Raw genomic sequence first — 21,568 nt, 5'->3', positions numbered from 1 at the left:
CAACAATGTAACAGATCATGCTCACATCATAATGCCCTTGACCCAAGAGCTTACATTCTCATTCACCTTTCCCAGCAGATTTCTGGATTGTTGGTGGGATTCCTGAGTGACTAACAGGCCAAACATTTGTCTCCCTGGTATCCAAGCCAAACATGAGGAGCAGCTCGTTGAGAAAATAGCTGCAGTACAGCCAGTCCCAAGCAGGGGGAGCCCCGGAGCCGCCCATATGCAGCCATCTTTCCCCTTGCACAGATGCAGTTGGCTCAGTTCGCTCAGAGCTCAGGCACAGACACAGCAGTTGCCTCTCACTCATAACTACACAGTCTGGATGTGCGCCGGGCTCCAGCCTCTCAACCTGCACAGCAAAGCCACCAGCCAAACATGGAGGAAGGGATCCCCAGCCTGCAGGACAGGCAGCTGGAACCCAGGGATTTTCTGGGGTAAGGTGCCCTGCTGGACTGACTGACAGCTGCCGGAGGCTCTGAAGAGCTGACCAGTTCCTAAATAATATTTTCATTGCAGAATGGAGTACCCCCACCTGTACCTGTGCAAGCCCAAGAGAGGAATCAAACGTGACGAAAGCAAGGTGACTCCAAAGTTTCTTTTTATTTTTTTGGGGGGGGGGAGGTTGGTTAAAGAAGAATTAATATGAGATCCCCAAGTCTTTTACCTTCCCCACCCCCAAATCCAAAGTGTGTGTCTTAAATGGGGTGTAAACAGGGGGACCCTCAGAACAGCAGCTGAAGGAAGGAAGAGTGGGACATGGCAGTGCATGATATCAGTGGAACCCAACCTGTAGCCCCTTTATCAGTCTGAAGCACCCACAACAAAAGCTAAACAGAAGGTCACATTTCATAAAACTAATCTGACCCCACAAAGACCATTAACCTCCCCACCGTACCCCCGCCTTGCCCCAAATTGCCTCTTGTACTTAACCCCCATTCTCCTGCCTTTAGGAGACCTACAAACTGCCTCACCGGCTGATCGAGAAGAAGAGGAGAGACAGGATTAATGAATGTATCACTCAGCTGAAGGATCTCCTTCCTGAACATCTCAAACTGACAGTAAGATTTGTGCTGCCTTCCTCTCCCTGCCATATATATAATTAATAGTCATTAATATTTGACTAAGACCATTGATCTCCCCGTGTCACCTAAGGACACCGATCGATGTGGTAGGATTGTGTTTGCTGCAGGGAAGCTCAGCTGAGAGTAGTCCTGTGGGCAAAGCCTATGAAACATACACAACTCATTCTGTAATTCTGCTCTGTAGGATGTTCAGTGTCGGATATAATCTCCCCCACCTCAATATGTAGCTGCTTAATGCCCTGAATTCCGCTGTTCTCTTTTTTTGCAGACTTTAGGGCACTTGGAAAAAGCTGTTGTTTTGGAGTTAACTTTGAAACACTTGAAAGGTCTCACATCTCTGACTGAGCAGCAGCATCAGAAAATCGTCTCTTTACAGAACGGTGAGTCTGGGGAAAATATTGAAAGACTTATTTGCCAAGTTCAAGTTTGTTGTCACCATGGTTGCCTATCTGGTAGTGTAGCCCCATTTTTATGGAGAAGGTCAAAGTTAGAGGAAGAATTGAACATTTTTATGTTCAAAATATTGCTCCATCTGCAATTGCTCCAAACCTTTCCCCTACTTATTAAAGATGGAAGAGATTCTGCAGCAGCTGGAGATTACTGTAGTGTTGGCATTCCCTGTGTGATAAAATAACTCCTCCGTCTCCCAAATGCCAGCCTGGCTCTTTCCCAATAGCTTTGCACTTTGCCACCGTTAAAAGATTGTGTTGGTTTTTCTCCACTGCTTTGTGTGCACAGAAACTAGAATCAAAATCTGGACCACTCCTATTGGCTGATCTTAACCACAGGGTCAATTAACCCACCAAATCGAGAAACCTTGGGACTCTCCTTAACTCTCACTTTCCCCATATAGTAACCAAGCTCTCCTCTGGCAAACCAGGGTGGAAGAGTGCAAAATCATAAGGCAAATCATTTTTTAAAAAGTGAATGTCCTATTTTACCGAGGGACACCTGTACAGATATTTAATCGAGAAATACAAGTTTCCTTTACTTACTCCCTTCTTTATGTGTTTACTTGCCACCACAGGGGAACGCTCTCTGAAGTCCCCTATCCAGACTGATTTAGACACTTTCCATTCTGGATTCCAGACCTGTGCCAAAGAGGTCCTACAGTACTTGTCCCATTTTGAAAGCTGGACCTCTAGAGACCAAAGATGCACCCAGCTCCTGAACCATCTGCACACAGTGTCCAGCCAGATCCTCTCCAGCTCACAGCTTCTGCTTCAGTCTGTTCCCAGCAGCAAAGGGTCCCCTGCCTCCAATGGCCGCGGGGTGCAAAAGGCAGAGAACCAGACAAACTGTGTTCCCGTCATACAGAGGACACACAATCTGGAGTTAAATGAGAATGACACAGATACCGACAGTGGCTATGGAGGTGAAGGGGAGAAGGTGGAGGTCAGGGCCAATGGAAAAAGTAGCAGTGGGGTGAAAAACCAAGGAAGCAACAATCTGACCATCAAAGAAGAGCCAATAGAGGAGCCTTCGCCAAAAAGGTTTAAGGCAGAGTTTTCTGGAAGAGGTGTGACAGGTCCCAATGCTGAACCTGCCATTAGACCAGATGCTGCTTTGCTGAACTCTCTGATGGGGGTTGGGGGTGTCCCTTTTGGACAGCAGGCACCTTTCTGTTTGCCCTTTTATTTCATCTCACCCTCAGCAGCAGCTGCCTACATGCCCTTCTTAGAAAAGGGCAGTTTGGAGAAATACCTCTACCCGGCATCAGCAGCAACCCCCATCCCATTACTGTACCCAGGGATCCCAGGCCAGGCAACAGGCACATTCCCATGTTTGTCCTCCGTGCTGTTGCCCGAGAAGATGGCTGGATGTTCCTCTGCCCTGTTACCTGAGCTCCCTTCATCTCCCTTCCAAACTGGACCTGCTGCTGACAGGGGGCTGACTGAGGAGCTGGGGGAACCTTTGGAAGACTTTTTGTCGCCTTCCAAGGAAAACTGACCCTAACAGTTGGAAAGTACCCCAAACACTGAAACTAAAACAAAACAGAATCGACTAAAGAAGCCTCATATTATGTAGGTGGTTCTGATATAAATGTATCAACATTAGGGTTTTATACAGATGGTATTGTAACCCATTAATTTAAGCCTTCAAAAAGAATCATGGATTAATGTGCCTCATGATCTATCACTGAATGTGTAGTGACTATAGAGTTAGCCATGGTTATCCCACTGACGTAGCCATGGATATCCCAAAGATGTAACTGACGTAACGTTGTAGCCATGGGTGTCCAACAGATGAAGCCATGGCTATCCCATATTCCAACTAGAAATGGTGGGGTAAGTCCTCCAACTGCCCAAAAAATATTGTTCAAGATTCATTTTCAGATACCATTCAAGCTAAATATTAGCGGTGTTATAGGAAACGGTTTCTGTGATTGAGTATGTCGTGTTAATACTTTAAAGGCAAATATATTTTCAGATAAAACTTCAGATTTCATTAGTATTGGGCAGTAGCCTTTTGCTAGTTTCACCCGTACAGCCCTTTTCCTCCACGTGGAGGACATGATGTGAAGTAAGTTCACCATACACCTGGGTGGTGGGATGTTGGAAGTTATAGTTAAACAGCATCTTGAGGGCCAGACCTACTGTAGGTGGCCACAGGTTGAGGTGTGTCTCATTGGCATCTTTTTTAAAACTTCCCAGAAACCTTTCTTCTCATCACTATTCAGGTACTTTTTTTTTCCGGCTTGGCAGTAAGAGGAGAAGTGGAGTACGTAATGGTGCCAGGTGATACTGTAGTATAATCCTGTTACATAAGAGGTGAAATTGTGCTTGGTTTGGCAACGCCGTGCATTTCTACTGACTCCTCTCTGTTCTTTCACCCAAATGAGTTCACTGCACCACAATTATGTAATTGGTAGGCAGACTGTGGATACAAGGCACCTAGTACAGGAGACTAGAATGACGTGTTGTAAGAGAATACATTCAGTGTTCTTCCAGCTTGTGAGCCCACAATGAACCGTGTACCTTTCTCGTCTCGGGTTCCCTCGCAGCCACTGCACCACGAGAGATTCTTAGCTTAATAACTACCATCTCTATCAAATGTTAATGTTGGTCATTTATCTGCCGGTATTGGTAAAGTTGAGTCACGTTTGCCGCAGTTTCAGCCCCGCAATGGTATTTTTATTTGATTTTCGCTGTAAAACAATGCCTGTCTTACCAATCTCAAAATATCTCCATTTACAAGAGAAACGAAACGCAGATTATTACATTTTTTAAAGAAAAAAAAAAAAAATGTTGGGCTTTTTGGTAAAAAAAAAAAAAAGCCTATTTAGCAATGTATTTAAGTGTTTTTTTTGTCGATGCTGGCCTTTAATGCAGCTTAATGTACAATCCAGACTTCTGTTCTGTGTTAACCCCTTCAAAGCCACTGATAATGCTAAGGCACAGCTGCCCAACTTCAGCCTTTGCGACTTCTGTTCCCTGGTAGGTATAGAAAGAGTTAAAAGAGCATTTAACAGATTGCCTGCCCAGGCTAGATATGAGTGCCCAGCCCATTACTTTTCTAATGCGTTCCTTTAACTCTTTCATAAAGCATGGATGGTTAACCAGCAGCTCTCCTCTGGCTGCCACTTAGTGCCTTTAAAACTGGGCACACATTAAGTCTGCATATTGTTAGCAAAGTATTTCGGGTAAGGGTTATGGTACATTGGGAACCATCTGCACCGAGTCTGTTCTCCACGTGTCTCTGTTGGGTACCTTTGGGTTCCTCCTACTCTCTAAAAACATAAAGTCAGGCTGATATCATTTGAATGAGATAGAGACCTTAGATTGTAGGCTCCAAAGGAATAGAGACTAATGTATAACCTCTGTAAAGCGCTGCATAAATGTGTCAGCACTATGTAACAGATCATCTTCTTTCCACATTTTCCATAAATGAAACGCACTTTCCATTCAAAACAAAGGGAGGCGTGATTTGGGGCACTCCAAAATGTTCTGTGTGCTATTACCCTTTTGTGAAAAGGTGAGGTGGTGAAGCTAGCCATTGGGATATTCAGTAACGTAATCAGGCCATCCTTGCATTAGAGGGAGCAGGTGAGGTTTCTGAATTTCACCATATGACACCCCGAGTCCGGCTTAACATAACTTCCTTTACTATTTAACCTTGCTCACGTTACCTCCAGGAGAATATATTTAGTAGTTGGCTGCTGGTGGATCCTGAGTGGGCAGTTTTCACTAGTGAAGGGGGGTCTGCTTGATGAATTTGCACTTGAACGAGAGATTTCCATGCATAGACACTGGAGACAAAAATGGCGTATTTGTACACGCAACGTAGCACTTTATCCTGCAAAAACAAGGATGTCCGCAGTGACTTTTTCTTTCGAATTGGCTGTCGTAAGAAGTGCAGTGTAAATAATGCATTTTTTTATTATGGGGCACTGAACTGAAAGCAAAAAGGCTAACTTATGTTCTCTTAAATTCTTCAAACTTTTCCAAGGCAGGAAAGGAGAGGACTCAATGTCCCTGGGTACATGATAGATGGCCGTGGTCACAAAGAGACGGCTGTGGATTGGGGCCGGGAAAACTACTTGGCTACGGTTCAGTCAGGGTTGCTTTCAAATTATATATGTAGAAAATCCTTTACTGCTCTTGTTGCATGCACCTTTGAAGCAATGATCAGATATAAAATCAAATTGGATTGCTTGCAAGGGAACGCAAAATACCGCGAGTGAAATTGCACATTTTTCCCACGTGCCCTATTCGACCATGGGTGCTCTATGCTGAAGCTTTAGGGGCTGATCTATTAATCCGCGTGTTGATGTAAAACACAAGTAATTTCTTTATTTCATTTTTTGCCATAAATTGTTTTTTAGTTTCACAATATTTTTAGATGTTTTAAGTACTTTTTTTTTCTTTAAAAAAGTGACTAACAACTCGTACTTTAGTTTTTTTACATGGATAGCCCAGATCTCGACCCTTCAGTATTAATAATAAACGTTGCAATTGCAACCTTATTCAGTAAGGACCTCGGAAATTATCCATCAGGTTTTAACTGCATGCACAAATAAACTGTCAATTGTCGATGTCTAATTCACTAAAAAGCCATTTGGTGAACTGGATATTAAAGGTATGGGGTGGTTATCTCAAATGGGTTTGGAAATCATCTGTGAGACACAATTGCTATGTGTTACTTAGTTTAAAGGCAGAAAATAGATGTGCAACTAATTAGATTGCAAATAATTTCACAGTTTAAAACCTTCCAACAAACGTTAAATAACCATCAGACTGGTGTGGAAACCCGAGGGGCAGAAATTCGGCACTTGATTTTGTAGATCTACTAAACTACTCCTATATTTTAACCATCATTTCTAAAGCCATAATTAAAGTGATTGTTACAATGTAATTACAAAATTCTCTTACAATAATATACAGACCCAGACATGTTAAAACAAGAAATAGTAGTTCTGGTGCTCCTAGAACTTAATGTTACCACCCAAAAAATGTAATTTAAAAAGGATAAACTGGTGCTCCAACAGTATTTGAAACTCAGTTTTCAGCAGCCATAGGGAGATAATCAGGGGGAGTATAAACCAGGTATAACTATACCTTACTCTAATATACTCTGTACCAGAAACCCCTAATGACCAATTAAATTGCTTCTTTACTCTTGCTGCCATTGATCAGAACTATTTTGAACTGGCTGCTATGGGTTACAACTTGTAAAATAAACTGACATTTGCCACCAGCAAATGCAACAATTTTTTGTAAAGAACGTTAGTCCATTTACAACAATGCAAAAACTAAAACTATAAATTGGTGTAAAGTGTAAGAACAAGAGAAGCCAAACAAACAGGTCATTACCTACCCAGTACCGAAAGAGATGATATCCAAAAATAGTTGCGTTGCTTCATCGACCTATATAAATACTATATATACTGCAGAGCTTTTCCAGCTTATTACAAACAACAGTTCTGCCATTACTGGGAATGACTTGGTTGAAAAGTTATTGATGGTATAATTTACCAAATGGGTTTAGTATGATGTGTGATGCAGGCCACAACAGGCCCCTGTATATATTTCTTGCCCCAAGAAGTTAAGACAGGGCTGCTCTGCACCAAAAATCTGGAGTAGGGTACAACCGGACCATGAGTATAAGGTCTCTTGCACTTCTGTCTGGGGTCAAAAGAAAACACATCCTTTATTTTTTCTTCCTCTACGTCGCCTATCAATGGTTTAATAAACACCCTCATCCAATGCTTTGTGTACACACATGTAGTGATGCCAGTCCCTTGGCTGATTAGGCTAAACTTTAGTACTTTAAATAGTTTTTCCTTTAAGGCTATGTAATTGTTTCTTATTATTGTTTTTGCCACATGGTGCAAAATCCAGCATGACCAATGCGATTTTCAGCTTAAGACATCAAAATGCTCAAATTTGCCTCGTTAGAGACTAATGTGGCAATAGCTGGCAATTACCATTTCTAAATTATAATCACCTGATCCACACATGCACTGGTATTGTCTGAGCGATTCCATGTCGGTCAATGACGAGCACTTTGCAGCACACCTACACAGCTCGAGATTCACCAAATCTATACATTTTGCCCAAATACTCAATACTTCCAAATTGTTACATCACATGTTTCAAACTAACTTAAGTATTTGCTTTGATTCAGCTAATCAATGGGGATTCAAACAAATTGTGCATAAAGAGCTGGGGTTGAATGCTGAATTCAATACATAATTACTTTTCTTAAAGGGCACCTGTTGGCTAAATATATTATCCCCAACCAAAGGTGTGGGCTACTAGAGCCCTCACTCCGGTTGGGGGTTAGTCATTTTTTTTAAAAGCCCCCGGCTAGTGCTAGGCCACCCGCACCAGGAGGGAGCTCCTAATGAGCCAATGCCGCAACTTGCTCATTATGTTCATGTGCTCTGGAGGGGGACGTTTAAAAAAAACAAAAAAACTACTGTTACTCCCAACTGGGCTCTAATAGCCAACTCTGTTGGTTGAAGATAATATATTTAGCCAACGGGTATCCTGTGAAATTGCTATACTGCCATCCCCTTGCCATGAGGGATAACTCCCTATTTGTTCTCTACAGCACAATGTAATTGTATCTTATTATTGTTTCTTAATATCTCAGCAGGAGGGGTGGGATTGATATAAGATTAACCCAAAAATATTTGCAATGCCTGACATAGTTAATTTTTGCTCGGGAGTCTCCCAGACACCAGGTAATCATAAAGAGAGCTTTTTTTCCTAATAAGACTTAAAGAAGACCTTGTCTAGATATTTTTAGTTTGTTACCAAGGTAGCACTGTGAATGTTATGTAAGATGTGAGATGCGACAGGATGACTAAGGTTGAGGAAACATTTCTCGTCTGATCTTTCAGCTCTTTAACTCATGCCTCAAACGCTGTGTTTAAGCAACGTTCAAAATCTTAATAGCCTACGCCATGGCCATCTGTAAATAGTTGTTGATACAATCTAATGAATGATGTCGGACAAGCCATTTGTGCAGGGGAAATGCCTATTCATTGTGATTTTCTTTTGTCTGCATTTAAATCTTTCAAAAAGTTGGACTTTTGTCTAAAGCTCGGTAGGAAATGTGCTGTATTAAATTATTGGAATAATAAATAAATGCTTTCTGCAAGAAACCAGCTTCAATCTAAGCCTGTTTGATGTCATATGGATATATAGATATTTAGACGCAACTATACCTTTACGTTCGGGTTTAGCTTCAAAGTCCCGTCCATAAGTTAATAGTGCAACTACAATTTACATGTTATACCGTATATACTTGAGTATAAGCCGTCCCGAGTATAAGCCGAGTTACCTAATTTTACCTCCAAAAACTGGAAAAGCTTATTGAATCGAGTATAAGCCGAGGGTGAGAAATGCAGCAGCTTCTGGTAAGTTTCAATCAAAAAATTGAGGGTTTCTGCTCCCATTGGAGGTTCGTTTTTGGATGCCGGCGACTATTCTTGGACGCCGGCGAATATTCTTGGAGACTATTCTTGAACGCCGGCGACTATTCTTGGACGCCGGCGACTATTCTTGGGCACGCCGACTATTCTTGGGCACGGCGACTATTCTTGGGCGCCAGCGACCGTTTTTGCGCTTGACCCGAGTATAAGCCGAGGTAGAGTTTTTCAGCATATTTTGGGGGCTGAAAAACTCGGCTTATACTCGAGTATATACGGTAATTGATATATAGATATTTATTGTGTTCTAAATTTTTCAGGATATGATATAATAATACATTGTGAAGGAGTCACCATAAGATTAGTTTGTATTATAGTGTAGCCAATAGTAGTCATTTACCTCCGCACCCGCAGTGTGCAAATTAATGGACGCAATGTTTTCCAATGTAATTGGGATCATAAATCGGTGGTAAGTAAATTACCCCTAATAATGTTCTAAGACATTTTGCCCCAAGTATGATGGTCACTTTGGCCTTATCCTTGGCCTTAATATACCATAAAAGTAATAAATGTTGGGCTCTTGATAGTGGAGGCTTTCGAAGCACCAACTTTTTTAAAACTCTTCTTGTTATTGCCAATTGGGATGTGACTTGTTTGTACCTTGAGCACAGGCATAAACTCAAGCACAATTTCAAATTTGACCATCTGATCAACCAACTTACATGTTCATTCAGGGGAGTATAACTGTCTGGACACAACGATATAGTGGTTAATATTTGCGGGCTCAGGGTCGTGGTATTGATTCTGTATGAAGTTTACCCTCATGTGCGTCAGTTTACTTCAATGTCCTCCCAAACATACTAGTAGGTTATTGTGAAACTGGTGTGTGTATGTCTATTATAGAGAAATCAGATTGTAAGCTCCACATGAGGACAGATGAGGATGATTAACCATTTTCTCTGAAGAACTGTGAAATGTCAGCAAAATATACAAAGGGAAATATGGGATGAGCTGCAGTAACTGGGCCACCCACTACTATTTTTGTTCTCTGATGCCAAAAACAGATGTCTAGCCATATATTCCAGTTCCTCCTAATGTGTTTCATAAATACTCTAAGTTACCAGCTCTGCAACCCGACTACAGAAAATGCCCACAGCAAATAGATATCGGTCACTAAAAATATTCCTTTATGTTAAAATTGCAGGTAGTGGACAGGATTGGACAAAGGCCCTTTATATTCAATCCTGATGAAACTATCTGTCCACCTGCTGTATGAAACCTTTGGCCTATTGAGGCCAGGTGGATTATATACTTCTGGTTGAAGTAATATAATTTCACCAAGGATTCCATCAATTCCACCCTATTATTGAACTATTAAACGCATGGAGATCAGACAGACAGTTAGCACCTCTTCAAAAGAACAAATACCAGGTGGTGACATAATGGGATTTAATAGGAATATGGATGGGGGTGGGCTGGGGATGGAACAATGGGAGAGCTTACATTTCCCAGCAAGTGCATTATTTTGGCCTTAATACAACATGCAGGAACCAGCAATTCAGTTCATTAAGAGCCTTTTTCAACCAAGTCAGGGATATCATCCCACAGTGATAAGAATCAAATTCTTAGATGCCCTTATTCTATCCGGCTTACTGCGGCCTATTATTACCCAGCCCCATTTCTCCAGTCAGTCCTAAACTCTGCTATAATTCTTAAGAGAAAATCCAACTTGCACCGAGCTACAGCTCTTTCCTTACGCCTTCATATCACTGGTTGTCACCTCCATTCTTCTGAAAACCACTTGACACTATTAACAACCTTAGCCTTTGCACCTAAATCTTTCTCTCTTGCTGTTCATTACCTCTGGAAATCCATGGCTGAATTCCTCCTGAAGAAACTCTTACACAACCTCTTCATAACGGAACTTAATTTTTTATTTCTTAGATCAAAAGTGCGGAATCGATTCAACTATTAACACTTATCAACCAATTCCCCAGCAGCACTTTTATATCCCTCTTATTTGTGCCTTTAAGAAACCCAATCACTTAGACTGTAATGTCTATAGGGCAGGCAATTCCTTCTTCCATAGCTGCGTATACAAGTAAAGCTATATAAAGATATATATACCATATTCAATGATGGTTAAGACACGAACATCTGAGTCACCAGTTTCCTGAATCATAAGCTAAATGTGCCACCTATAAACAATCAGCCCCTTATACTCATCTAGAGGTGTGGTCTGCTTAGTGTTCCAGCAGCACAGAACACGGAGTCATTCAAAAACAAGTCAGACACATAACTACTACGATGCAAAATAATGTTTTATAATCATAAATATTAATGACATTTTAGTCCTCAAAGGGAAATTCAGGAAAACTTAAAGGGTCCAAAATAATTGCCTGTTCAGAACGTGCCCCTTAGGTTAACCTTGCCATTCACAGGTAGATATTTTTGTTATTTCACCCGACATTTGGTGGGCCAGATTGGCCTAATATGATCGTTCAAACCCTGTGTTCTAGACAAGTAAAGGTGCCCATACACTGAGAGATCCGCTCGTTTGGCGATGTTGTCAAACGAGCGCATCTCTCCCCGATATGCCCACCTTGAGGTGGGCAATATCGGGTTGATCCGATCGTGGGCCCAACGATCGGATCCTAACGAATACCAATGGGCGGTCGGATCGCGGGACCGCATCAACGAATAGATGCGGCCGCGATCCGACGGGATTTTTCGTCCCATCCGATCAAGATCTGGCCGACTTTCGGCCAGATCTCGATCGGTGAAGCCCGTCGGGGGGCCCCATACACAGGCCAATAAGCTGCCGACACGGTCTGTCGGCAGCTTTTATCGGCCCGTGTATGGCCACCTTAACATTTGAAAAAGTTAAAACATTCAGGAGAAAGAAGGAATTTTTATTTTTTTGGGGTTGAGGGTTCTTCAAGATCACCCCTGCAGGACCCATGGGTGGCCGGCCCCCAGATGCCATCTCGCCCCCTCCTCCCATGGTTATTTCACCACTGAAACCACCACATCAAACCCACCCTAACTGACAGTAAAGTGTTGCACTGGTATCAGGTTTATTCAATATGCCAGTGGAAGTGTTTAAAATGATGGAAATGTTATTGAATCCTGGCCAGCAAATGCCTCCTTGGGAGGTTTAAAACATCCTCCTACCGACAGATGGTTTTGATGTTTGTTTGTAATATTTCTTTTCATGTCTTATTAGTCACAGATTTGTCCAATGTCACAAAACAACCAGAATCTGATCAAAATAAAGATAATTTATGTTTATGTTTCTAGCTATACAAAACACACTTCTTCGCCGGTACTCTTTTTTTTTTTATCCATACATTCCCCTGGCATGGAAAAAAAAATGTATGGCGTGCAATACAAAGCAATGTATGGTGCACATTAAAGAAAAAAAAGTAATTTTAAACAGCGTTAAACTGTTGAAAATTAATCTCAATATATATAAATACATTGGAGTGTTTATGACCAGAAAATATGGTGCTATGTTGTTTGCAGCTTCAGTCATTTTCTATGAGATGCAGCTCCTGCTCCATCACTTGCAGTGCTCCCAACAATAACCAGCACAGTAAGGGAATGCTACGGAAGTAATTAGTAAGCCATTATTCATAAATACACATTTTTAAAGAGACCCAGATAATTGTAAATATTGTTTTTTTGGCACAGGGCTGCTGCCAAAGATTTTACCTCTTTTTTGCCCTGGTGGTGCATTTTAGGTTTGCTATGCACCCCTACGCTTCCTCCTCCTCCAGTCATTATGCATCTGCTCATTGCATAGGCATATAATCCAAGCAGATACGCAATGTCTCTATAGAGTTGAAGAGTAGCCTATATCTGTCTTGTAGGCCAATTTGTGGGAGCCATATATGAAGCAATAAGATTTCAGTTTTGAGGGACCAAGACAGCATGGTCTGCAAGTATAGAGCTACATCTGATTGCAGCAATGTACACTAACAAAACAGATGGGAATCAACTGAATATAAATACAATTATATTCAATGTGTTATATTCAATTGAAGACTTGCAAAGCAATTTCTCGCTGAGTTTTCTAAAAACAGACTTCCTGAAATAAACATCTTAACCTCAGATTTCAACATAGTTTGTTCAAAGCTCCATTGGGTTGTGAAAGCTATGTTGTCAGTTCTTCTATGTCTATTGTATTGTGAGGCCTTCGCTATTTGTGTATGGGTTTTTTTTTTGTGGTCTCAAATCAATTTGAGAGATGTTTTATCGTCTTATGCATACTAACTGGCGCAATTGTCCTGCACGGTATATATTTATCAAAGCAATAATACTTTGCTTGAAACAGTATTTTGCTTTATTGCTATACTTCTCTTTGGGAGAAAGATTCCGAATATGGAGTTTCTTTGGGCACTGATCATCTATGCAGAGTAAGTAGCGTGAAGTTCTCCTCTCACATGAGACGGTATCACAAGCTTGATGCAAGGAGCCGTTTCATGTCAGCCCAAAATGTTCTGTTCAGAAGATGCTGCCGGCTCCCGCTGCCCATTTGGAATTAAAAGAAGATTTCACGCAGATCAGTCCACTTTGATCTGAGGCATCATTCTGCCCAGCCCTGTCTGAATTTGATCACATGCAGGATGATGCCGGGGTCGGTAAATCCTGAAGTTTGTGTTCTGCTGGGGAAAAGTAAAAAAAATGTAATCTATAAAATAGTCAAAAACAAGAAGGATTTAATAGGATAGGACATTGTTGGAGGATGCAGCCTCACTTGAGAGATATGACTCATATTGTGAGCGGCCAGGCACAAGACAGGTGGGCGATGGAGGACAACCAGACAGTGTTAAGGTGGCCATACACGGAGAGATTCGCTCGTTTGGCGATGTTACACAGTGAGAAAACACTGCACTGTCCAACACGTTAATGAAGCCAGCTAGAATCAATAACAAGCTGTTATGTATCACTGGCAGGCCCGATTTGCCTATAGATCCAGCAGCCTAACAGAAAGATAATTGTTAATTCACGTATACGGCACAAGTTATGTACAATACTATGCACAAAAAGTTTCAATTCTTATCCCCCCCCAGGTGGTTCTTTAGTGTAGAGAGCAACACTACAATCTATACATTAAACATGAACCCAGATATATGTATACTAGAGGAGGCTTTTAATCTGTTCCACAACTGGTAAATCTGACACCAAACACAGACAAAATAATCTGGTGCTGTTAGATTGGACTGTTTCCATCCATCTGTTAAGGGCCGCTGTCTCCATTAAGCTGTTTAGTGAGTAAGAAAAAATATTAGATTGAGTGGGCATCTCTTTATCTTAATATGAATGTGAAATGGTGCATCAAAACTTTTTTCCAGATGAGACAGGATGATATATTCAGTCCATATGGTAAACATATAGCGATTAGAGATACGGTCTTAGTGACAGTTCTTTACACAGGGGATGGAAGGAGACAGAAAAACAATTATAAATAGGTACCAAGGGACGGCCACTTGGGGACACAAATGAAAACAGGTGCAGGCTAGACTCTCATGGTGCTATAAATATATATATATAACTATGGAACAGTTCTATGTAGCTTAGATAGACACAGAGAAAGATATAAGACAACCAGAAAGAGAAATAAAGCTAAAAAGATGTTACATATAAAGAGAACAAATAATAACGACCGCCAGAAAATGATAGATATAAAGAGAAACAAAATGATAGTGAGTGTCAGACCTACAGATATACACAGATACAGCCAATCAGATAAAAACAGACAGCTGGAGAGATACTGATCCATACCAGACACATCTATAGATATTGACATATGGACAGTGGAAAACAAAGTAGACCAGAGGCATCAGAGGTGTAGGGGGGCTGCAGCACTAGTGCAGAGAGTAGGGTTGCCATCTGGCCAGTAAAAATTATGGCTGATCCCAATGTTATTAATAGAGAAAAAAGATAAATATATAGGAAGGCCGGTATTTTTTTTCCAGAAAAGGTGGCAACCCTAGTTGGCACCTGTCGGGTATTTAGAAGGGATATCTGGGTGAAACCTTCCTGTCCAGATTTCAAAATTCTGAAATCCAGAGAGGACATTGAAAATAATAACAGGGCAATCAGACAATCGCTGATCGCCATAAGTCCCACCTCCCATGTCACAGTCCCACCCATGATGTCACCAGTCCCAGAACAGATGGCTTTATATTCAGATTTAAAATCCGAATTTTGGATCTGGAAGTTAACAGGAGCCGCTTTTTTGCAGCAGAGGTGAATATCTTAACTGTCGTCATGCACAGCAGCGCCCCTGAAATAGACCGAGGCATCAATAGAAAGATGGATTAATAATGACAGACACAGGGTTGGACTGGGCTGAAAGCCACAATGGCTGCCGGCCCTTAAGGCTGGAGCCCTGGTAGGCCCCAGAACCCGACCAGGTCTGGACTGGGAGTCAAAAAAGGCCCTGGCATTCCAAGCAAGGCCGGAACTAGGGGTAGGCAGATGAGGCACCCAGGTAAAGGGGCACCAGGCATGTACCTCTTCTGGTACCTTCCCCTAGTTCAGACCATTACGTCCAGAATATGTTGCTGCCAGGGCTGGGCCAAGCCGGCCGGTGCCCTAGGCGACCCGGCCAGCCTCCCCTCTCCCCCCCCACGTGCATGTGCGCGCCCCAGATGTACCGCATCTTGCACATGCACAGGACGGGGAGAAAAGAGGTGAGCGCAACGGAGGGGATGCAGGAGAGGAGATCGACGGAGCGGAGGAGAGCAACGGAGGGGAGGAGAGCGATGGAGGGAAAGGAGGGGAGAGAGCGGCAGAGGGTGGAAAACCAGAGAGAGCTGTGATAACGGACATGGGGTAGGCAGAAGACAGTTTAAGAGGTACCTGCCCAGCGCCCCCCTGTTGTTGCGCCCTAGGCAGATGCCTCTTTTGCCTACCCCTAGTTCCGGCCCTGGTTGCTGCAGTTCCTCTCAAATGCGAGTGTGCCCGCCCATGCGCACTCGCACTTCCTCTACACCCTTTGGTGCATGTGCACTCGCACTTCCTCGACGCGTACAATCTTCTGCACATGTGCACCGCCGCGTCGTCGCCGCTCTTCTGCTAGGGTTGTCATCTGGCCGGTAAAAATGATGCTTGATGCCAGTGTTATTAATAGGAAAAAAATGGCAAGAATATAGGAAGGACAGTATTTTTTTCCAGAAAAGGTGCAACCCTATCTTCTGCGCATGCGATAACGCTGTGGGGCGACATAGTCGGACGGGTTGCCTAGGGCGCTGGCCAACTTGGCCCGGTACTGACTCCAAGTACTCAGAGGCCCAAATAGTCCTCCACCTGCCCACTAAATAGTTACTGTATATGGGACCATATTGCAGCCCAGCTGGCATTGGCAGAATCCAGAGATTGGCAGTCTAGGCCGGACCCTGACAGAGTCAGTCAGATACAGCGACTGCTGGAGAGACAAACAAACAAAAACAATGTCAGGACAAAAAGATCAATATTCCCACAGACAGACAAGAGACTGACACACAGACTGTGCGTCTAACAGGCAAAACGGCGGGAATATCGGTCGCCAGGCAACGGCTCTGCTTTTCCCTCCTCCGTGGCAGCCCCGCCCCGCGCGCTCCCATCACGTGCCACCCCTCATGCAAGCGCCGAGTTCCCAGCGTGATCCGCTTTCCCCTGTGCTTGGCCACGTGACGCTGGGAGGAGGCGGAGGAAGGAGAGGCCCTGGGGGAGGGGCAAAGAGCGGCTTTACTCGGCCCTGTGTGAGGAGAGTCGGACATTCCCAGGGGTCGCCCCTCGCTCCGGTTCTGCTCGATATAGGGACTGGGGGTGAGAGGTGCAGACAGGGCGGGGCACAAACACTTTTAGTGGCTCTAGAAAAGGGGAGGGTCTTTAGCGAATGTTGGTCTGATAGGGGCGTGGCCGGGAATTAGGGGTGTGGCCTTTTGGGGTCCAATTTAGTTGTTGTCAGGGGGGCAAATAATTTGGGCTGGTTGGGGGGAGGGTGATTAGTGATTGGGCCCCCCAGTGGCACATGTTAATGGGCCCCACAGCAAAATCATTTGAGAGCCCCCCAAACTCTCCAGTCTCATGTCCTGTTTAACCAACATTTCTTACAATTGCTCATTAATTCATTAATTAGGGACTCCTGGGCCCCCCTGCAGCCGCTGCTTCCTCTGTACTTACCCCCCTGGGCCCCCTCCCCTCGCTTCCTGGGACACGCCCCCACACTGGATTGTAAGCTCTGCGGGGCAGGAATAGCCGCCTCATTCAGGCTTCCCGGAATCTTTTTTCCTCTGGACCCAAATTAAGTCTGGGAAATAATTCTGAAACCTAAGAAATTTGACCTTATTAAAGGGGTTTCTTGGCAACCCCCCCCCTTAGCAGCAAGAGGGGGGCCCAAAAGGTTCAGAACCCCTCATTGAGCCTTGATATTGTCTGACTGGTGGGGGTAGGACCTACTAACACCCCCAAAGGGGCCACCAGTACCCGGCCTGGAGGAGCAGTGGCAGCGATCGGTTTTTCCCCAGTGTCCCGCCGACCCAGTCCGACCCCCGTGGGAATATTTAGGCTATTTGTGCAGGTAACGTGTTTCCGACTGGCGTATTCCAGATTCCTCCATGAGCCCCTCTGTGTCGCCTCTCATCTACCTGAGCAGAGACCACTGGGCACAGAGCAGTTTTGGCCCAGAAAATGAGCATTTTGGGGACCCACGTTTGTCCCTAACCCACCCCCCTTGCCGGCTCATGGCTCCTGTATGAGGGAATTAGATTGCAAGCTCCTGTGGGGCAGGATGAATGAAATAGAGAAGTATCAGGGTGGCACAAGTGAGATACAAGAGCTTCTGCCCGGGGGTTACAGTTGGCGACACCGGAGCAGGTACCACGTGATGTTCCCAATGAACCCGAATTCCAGGATTTGGGAATATTTCAGGAGTTTGGAAAGAAACAGTGCGGGTCGTGCTCAGCAGTGAGACTGACAGTCAGCGAGCGACCTCTGCTGGTAGGTGTCTAGTACTGCCGACCCTTCTGCCTACGGGCGCAACTTAACCTTTACTTTCCGGCACTTCAGTTTTTTTGGGGCAAATAAATGGTGGGAAATAACTGATTGTCTTCCATTTCTGGGTCGAACTTACTGTGCCCCCTGCACTTCCGGGGCTGTTCTCTTTCCCATGGCCGGAGGGATCCTTCCTTTCAGCCACCACAAGTGCAATAACTTGTAACACTCTGCAGGGGGCGCATCTCTCAGCAGTAGAACTTGATACAATAGAACCCCGATTGTTTCCCGGAAATGACACCATTTTTCATGATCCCATTTAGGCAAGTGGCGTCTCTTTTTATCCTGGATTTTATGTTTTCCTGGAATTTACCCCCAATGGCCGATAACTCCTCGCAATTTCACTCACTTGCGTTTATCATTCACTCACTCTCTCCTGCACTCACTCTCTTGTATCCCTCCCACACTCACCACTCTCTGTACCTGGATTAGTACTGGAGGAGATACCATTCAGTTAACTGCCTGACCATGGGAAAGAGAACAGCCCAGGAGCAGGAAGTAGAGAATCAGAGCTCTGTAGCTGGGTAAGTACTGGGGGAGATTGGATTCACTTACCCAGGGGGAGGTTCCTGTCTGACCATGGGAAAGAGAACAGCCCAGGAGCAGGAAGTACAGAGAATCAGAGCTCTGTACCTGGGTAAGTACTGGGGGAGATTGGATTCACTTACCCAGGGGAGGTTCCTGTCTGACCATGGGAAAGAGAACAGCCCAGGAGCAGGAAGTACAGAGAATCAGAGCTCTGTACCTGGGTAAGTACTGGGGGAGATTGGATTCACTTACCCAGGGGGAGGTTCCTGTCTGACCATGGGAAAGAGAACAGCCCAGGAGCAGGAAGTACAGAGAATCAGAGCTCTGTACCTGGGTAAGTACTGGGGGAGATTGGATTCACTTACCCAGGGGGAGGTTCCTGTCTGACCATGGGAAAGAGAACAGCCCAGGAGCAGGAAGTACAGAGAATCAGAGCTCTGTACCTGGGTAAGTACTGGGGGAGTTTCACTTACCCAGGGGGAGGTTCCTGTCTGACCATGGGAAAGAGAACAGCCCAGGAGCAGGAAGTACAGAGAATCAGAGCTTTGAACTTGGGTAAGTACTGGGGGAGATTGGATTCACTTATCAAGGGAGGAGTTCTTGCCTCATCATGGGAAAGAGAACAGCCCAGGAAATATAGAGAATCAGAGCTTTGTACCTGGGTTACTGCACATGGGCCCTGTCACATGTCCTTCTGTTCTGCAGCCTGTAACCTGGGCGGGAAGGAGCGGCCCTTGGTGATTGCCTGTCATTTTTTTTTAAAGCGGATAGGCACCCAAAAATTATATGCCCAATAATATTCCCTTACCCTAATATAAACCAATGGAAAGCAGTTCAGTGTGCGATTGTGAGCACTTTGCCAAGACGTTACATATTTTTCCATTGTCGCCTGGGCCCCCTGAGAAGAGATCATTTCTATAATCCATAGTACAATGGGAATGGGTCAGGTGATGGTGCCGGCAGGGTCCAGGATATTATCATTACTGGGGCTCATATTGGGGGGGACACATTGTAGGTTTAGTTTGAATTTGCTCCCCAACATTTACAGATCATATGCCCTGCTCTATACATGTGGACCATGAAAAATAACCCAAAGATTCTGGTTATATAGAGATATATATATTTTTTTATTAATTTTTAATGATTGTCCCTCAAATAATCGCCATCACATCCTGAAGTGTCGGTGCTGCTCACGCCTCTAGCCCCTATTATATATATATATTAAAGCTATTCTTCATGGCGCTCTGCTTGTGACTCTAATAATAAACTGATACTTAGTGAGCCAGGGGCCACGGGGCCCCAAAATCTATCATTGGCACCACAATGATCTAACTGGCCTGTAACAGCTTAAATGTACAATACATTCATGTCACAGCAACTGAGATTTAGTGTTTAGCCAGGGAATGGCTTACTGGACAATGGGAAAGAGAACAGCCCAGGAGCAGGAAGTACAGAGAATCAGAGCTCTGTACCTGGGTAAGTACTGGGGGAGATTGGATTCACTTACCCAGGGGGAGGTTCCTGTCTGACCATGGGAAAGACAACAGCCCAGGAGCAGGAAGTACAGAGAATCAGAGCTCTGTACCTGGGTAAGTACTGGGGGAGATTCACTTACCCAGGGGGAGGTTCCTGTCTGACCATGGGAAAGAGAACAGCCCAGGAGCAGGAAGTACAGAGAATCAGAGCTCTGTACCTGGGTAAGTACTGGGGGAGATTGGATTCACTTACCCAGGGGGAGGTTCCTGTCTGACCATGGGAAAGAGAACAGCCCAGGAGCAGGAAGTACAGAGAATCAGAGCTCTGTACCTGGGTAAGTACTGGGGGAGATTTAGTGTTTAGCCAGGGAATGGCTTACTGGACAATGGGAAAGAGAACAGCCCAGGAGCAGGAAGTACAGAGAATCAGAGCTCTGTACCTGGGTAAGTACTGGGGGAGATTGGATTCACTTACCCAGGGGGAGGTTCCTGTCTGACCATGGGAAAGAGAGCAGCCCAGGAGCAGGAAGTACAGAGAATCAGAGCTCTGTACCTGGGTAAGTACTGGGGGAGATTGGATTCACTTACCCAGGGGGAGGTTCCTGTCTGACCATGGGAAAGAGAACAGCCCAGGAGCAGGAAGTACAGAGAATCAGAGCTCTGTACCTGGGTAAGTACTGGGGGAGATTCACTTACCCAGGGGGAGGTTCCTGTCTGACCATGGGAAAGAGAGCAGCCCAGGAGCAGGAAGTACAGAGAATCAGAGCTCTGTATCTGGGTAAGTACTGGGGGAGATTGGATTCACGTACCCAGGGGGAGGTTCCTGTCTGACCATGGGAAAGAGAACAGCCCAGGAGCAGGAAGTACAGAGAATCAGAGCTCTGTACCTGGGTAAGTACTGGGGGAGATTCACTTACCCAGGGGGAGGTTCCTGTCTGACCATGGGAAAGAGAGCAGCCCAGGAGCAGGAAGTACAGAGAATCAGAGCTCTGTACCTGGGTAAGTACTGGGGGAGATTGGATTCACTTACCCAGGGGGAGGTTCCTGTCTGACCATGGGAAAGACAACAGCCCAGGAGCAGGAAGTAGAGAGAATCAGAGCTCTGTACCTGGGTAAGTACTGGGGGAGATTGGATTCACTTACCCAGGGGGAGGTTCCTGTCTGACCATGGGTAAGAGAGCAGCCCAGGAGCAAGAATTATATAAAATTCTGCATCTGGGTAAGTACTGGGGCAAAACTGACCCATATTTTCCCAAGTAGGCGTTTCCCTTTTTTTTGGTTGTGCTGATTGGCTAAGGCTGCCACGGTTTCCAGCATATTTTACATCATACTGCCCCTCCAACCTCCATTAAAGGGTAGAAATTTATACTGCACTTTTGGAAAGAGGGACAACAGTGATGATTGGGTAGAGCTGATAGGGGGCGGGGAGGTTGATCCTCCAATAAAGAGTCTCTTTGTGATTTCTACACAACTTCATAAAGAGGCACTTTCCCTGTCCATACATGTTAATGACATACATGTGCCACCGTATCGCCCCGTTCCCCTCGTCCCGC

At 44.6% G+C, this 21,568-nt stretch overlaps 1 protein-coding gene across 1 annotated transcript; it reads left to right on the top strand.

Moving 5' to 3' along the window:
• The first annotated feature begins 227 nt into the window (after positions 1–227).
• On the top strand, positions 228–8,703 carry LOC108712523 (class E basic helix-loop-helix protein 41). Its single transcript, XM_018254739.2, has 5 exons — positions 228–440; positions 523–586; positions 957–1,064; positions 1,357–1,468; positions 2,116–8,703. The coding sequence occupies exons 1-5, from the start codon at positions 382–384 to the stop codon at positions 3,036–3,038; spliced, it is 1,266 nt and encodes a 421-aa protein (XP_018110228.1). The 5' UTR covers positions 228–381; the 3' UTR covers positions 3,039–8,703.
• The last annotated feature ends 12,865 nt before the right edge of the window (positions 8,704–21,568 follow it).

The sequence above is a fragment of the Xenopus laevis genome, chromosome 3S, assembly GCF_017654675.1.
Source record: "Xenopus laevis strain J_2021 chromosome 3S, Xenopus_laevis_v10.1, whole genome shotgun sequence".
NCBI lineage: Eukaryota > Metazoa > Chordata > Amphibia > Anura > Pipidae > Xenopus > Xenopus laevis.
The sequence above is the reverse complement of the archived record's forward strand: the minus strand, read 5'-3'. Positions and strand labels throughout refer to the sequence as shown.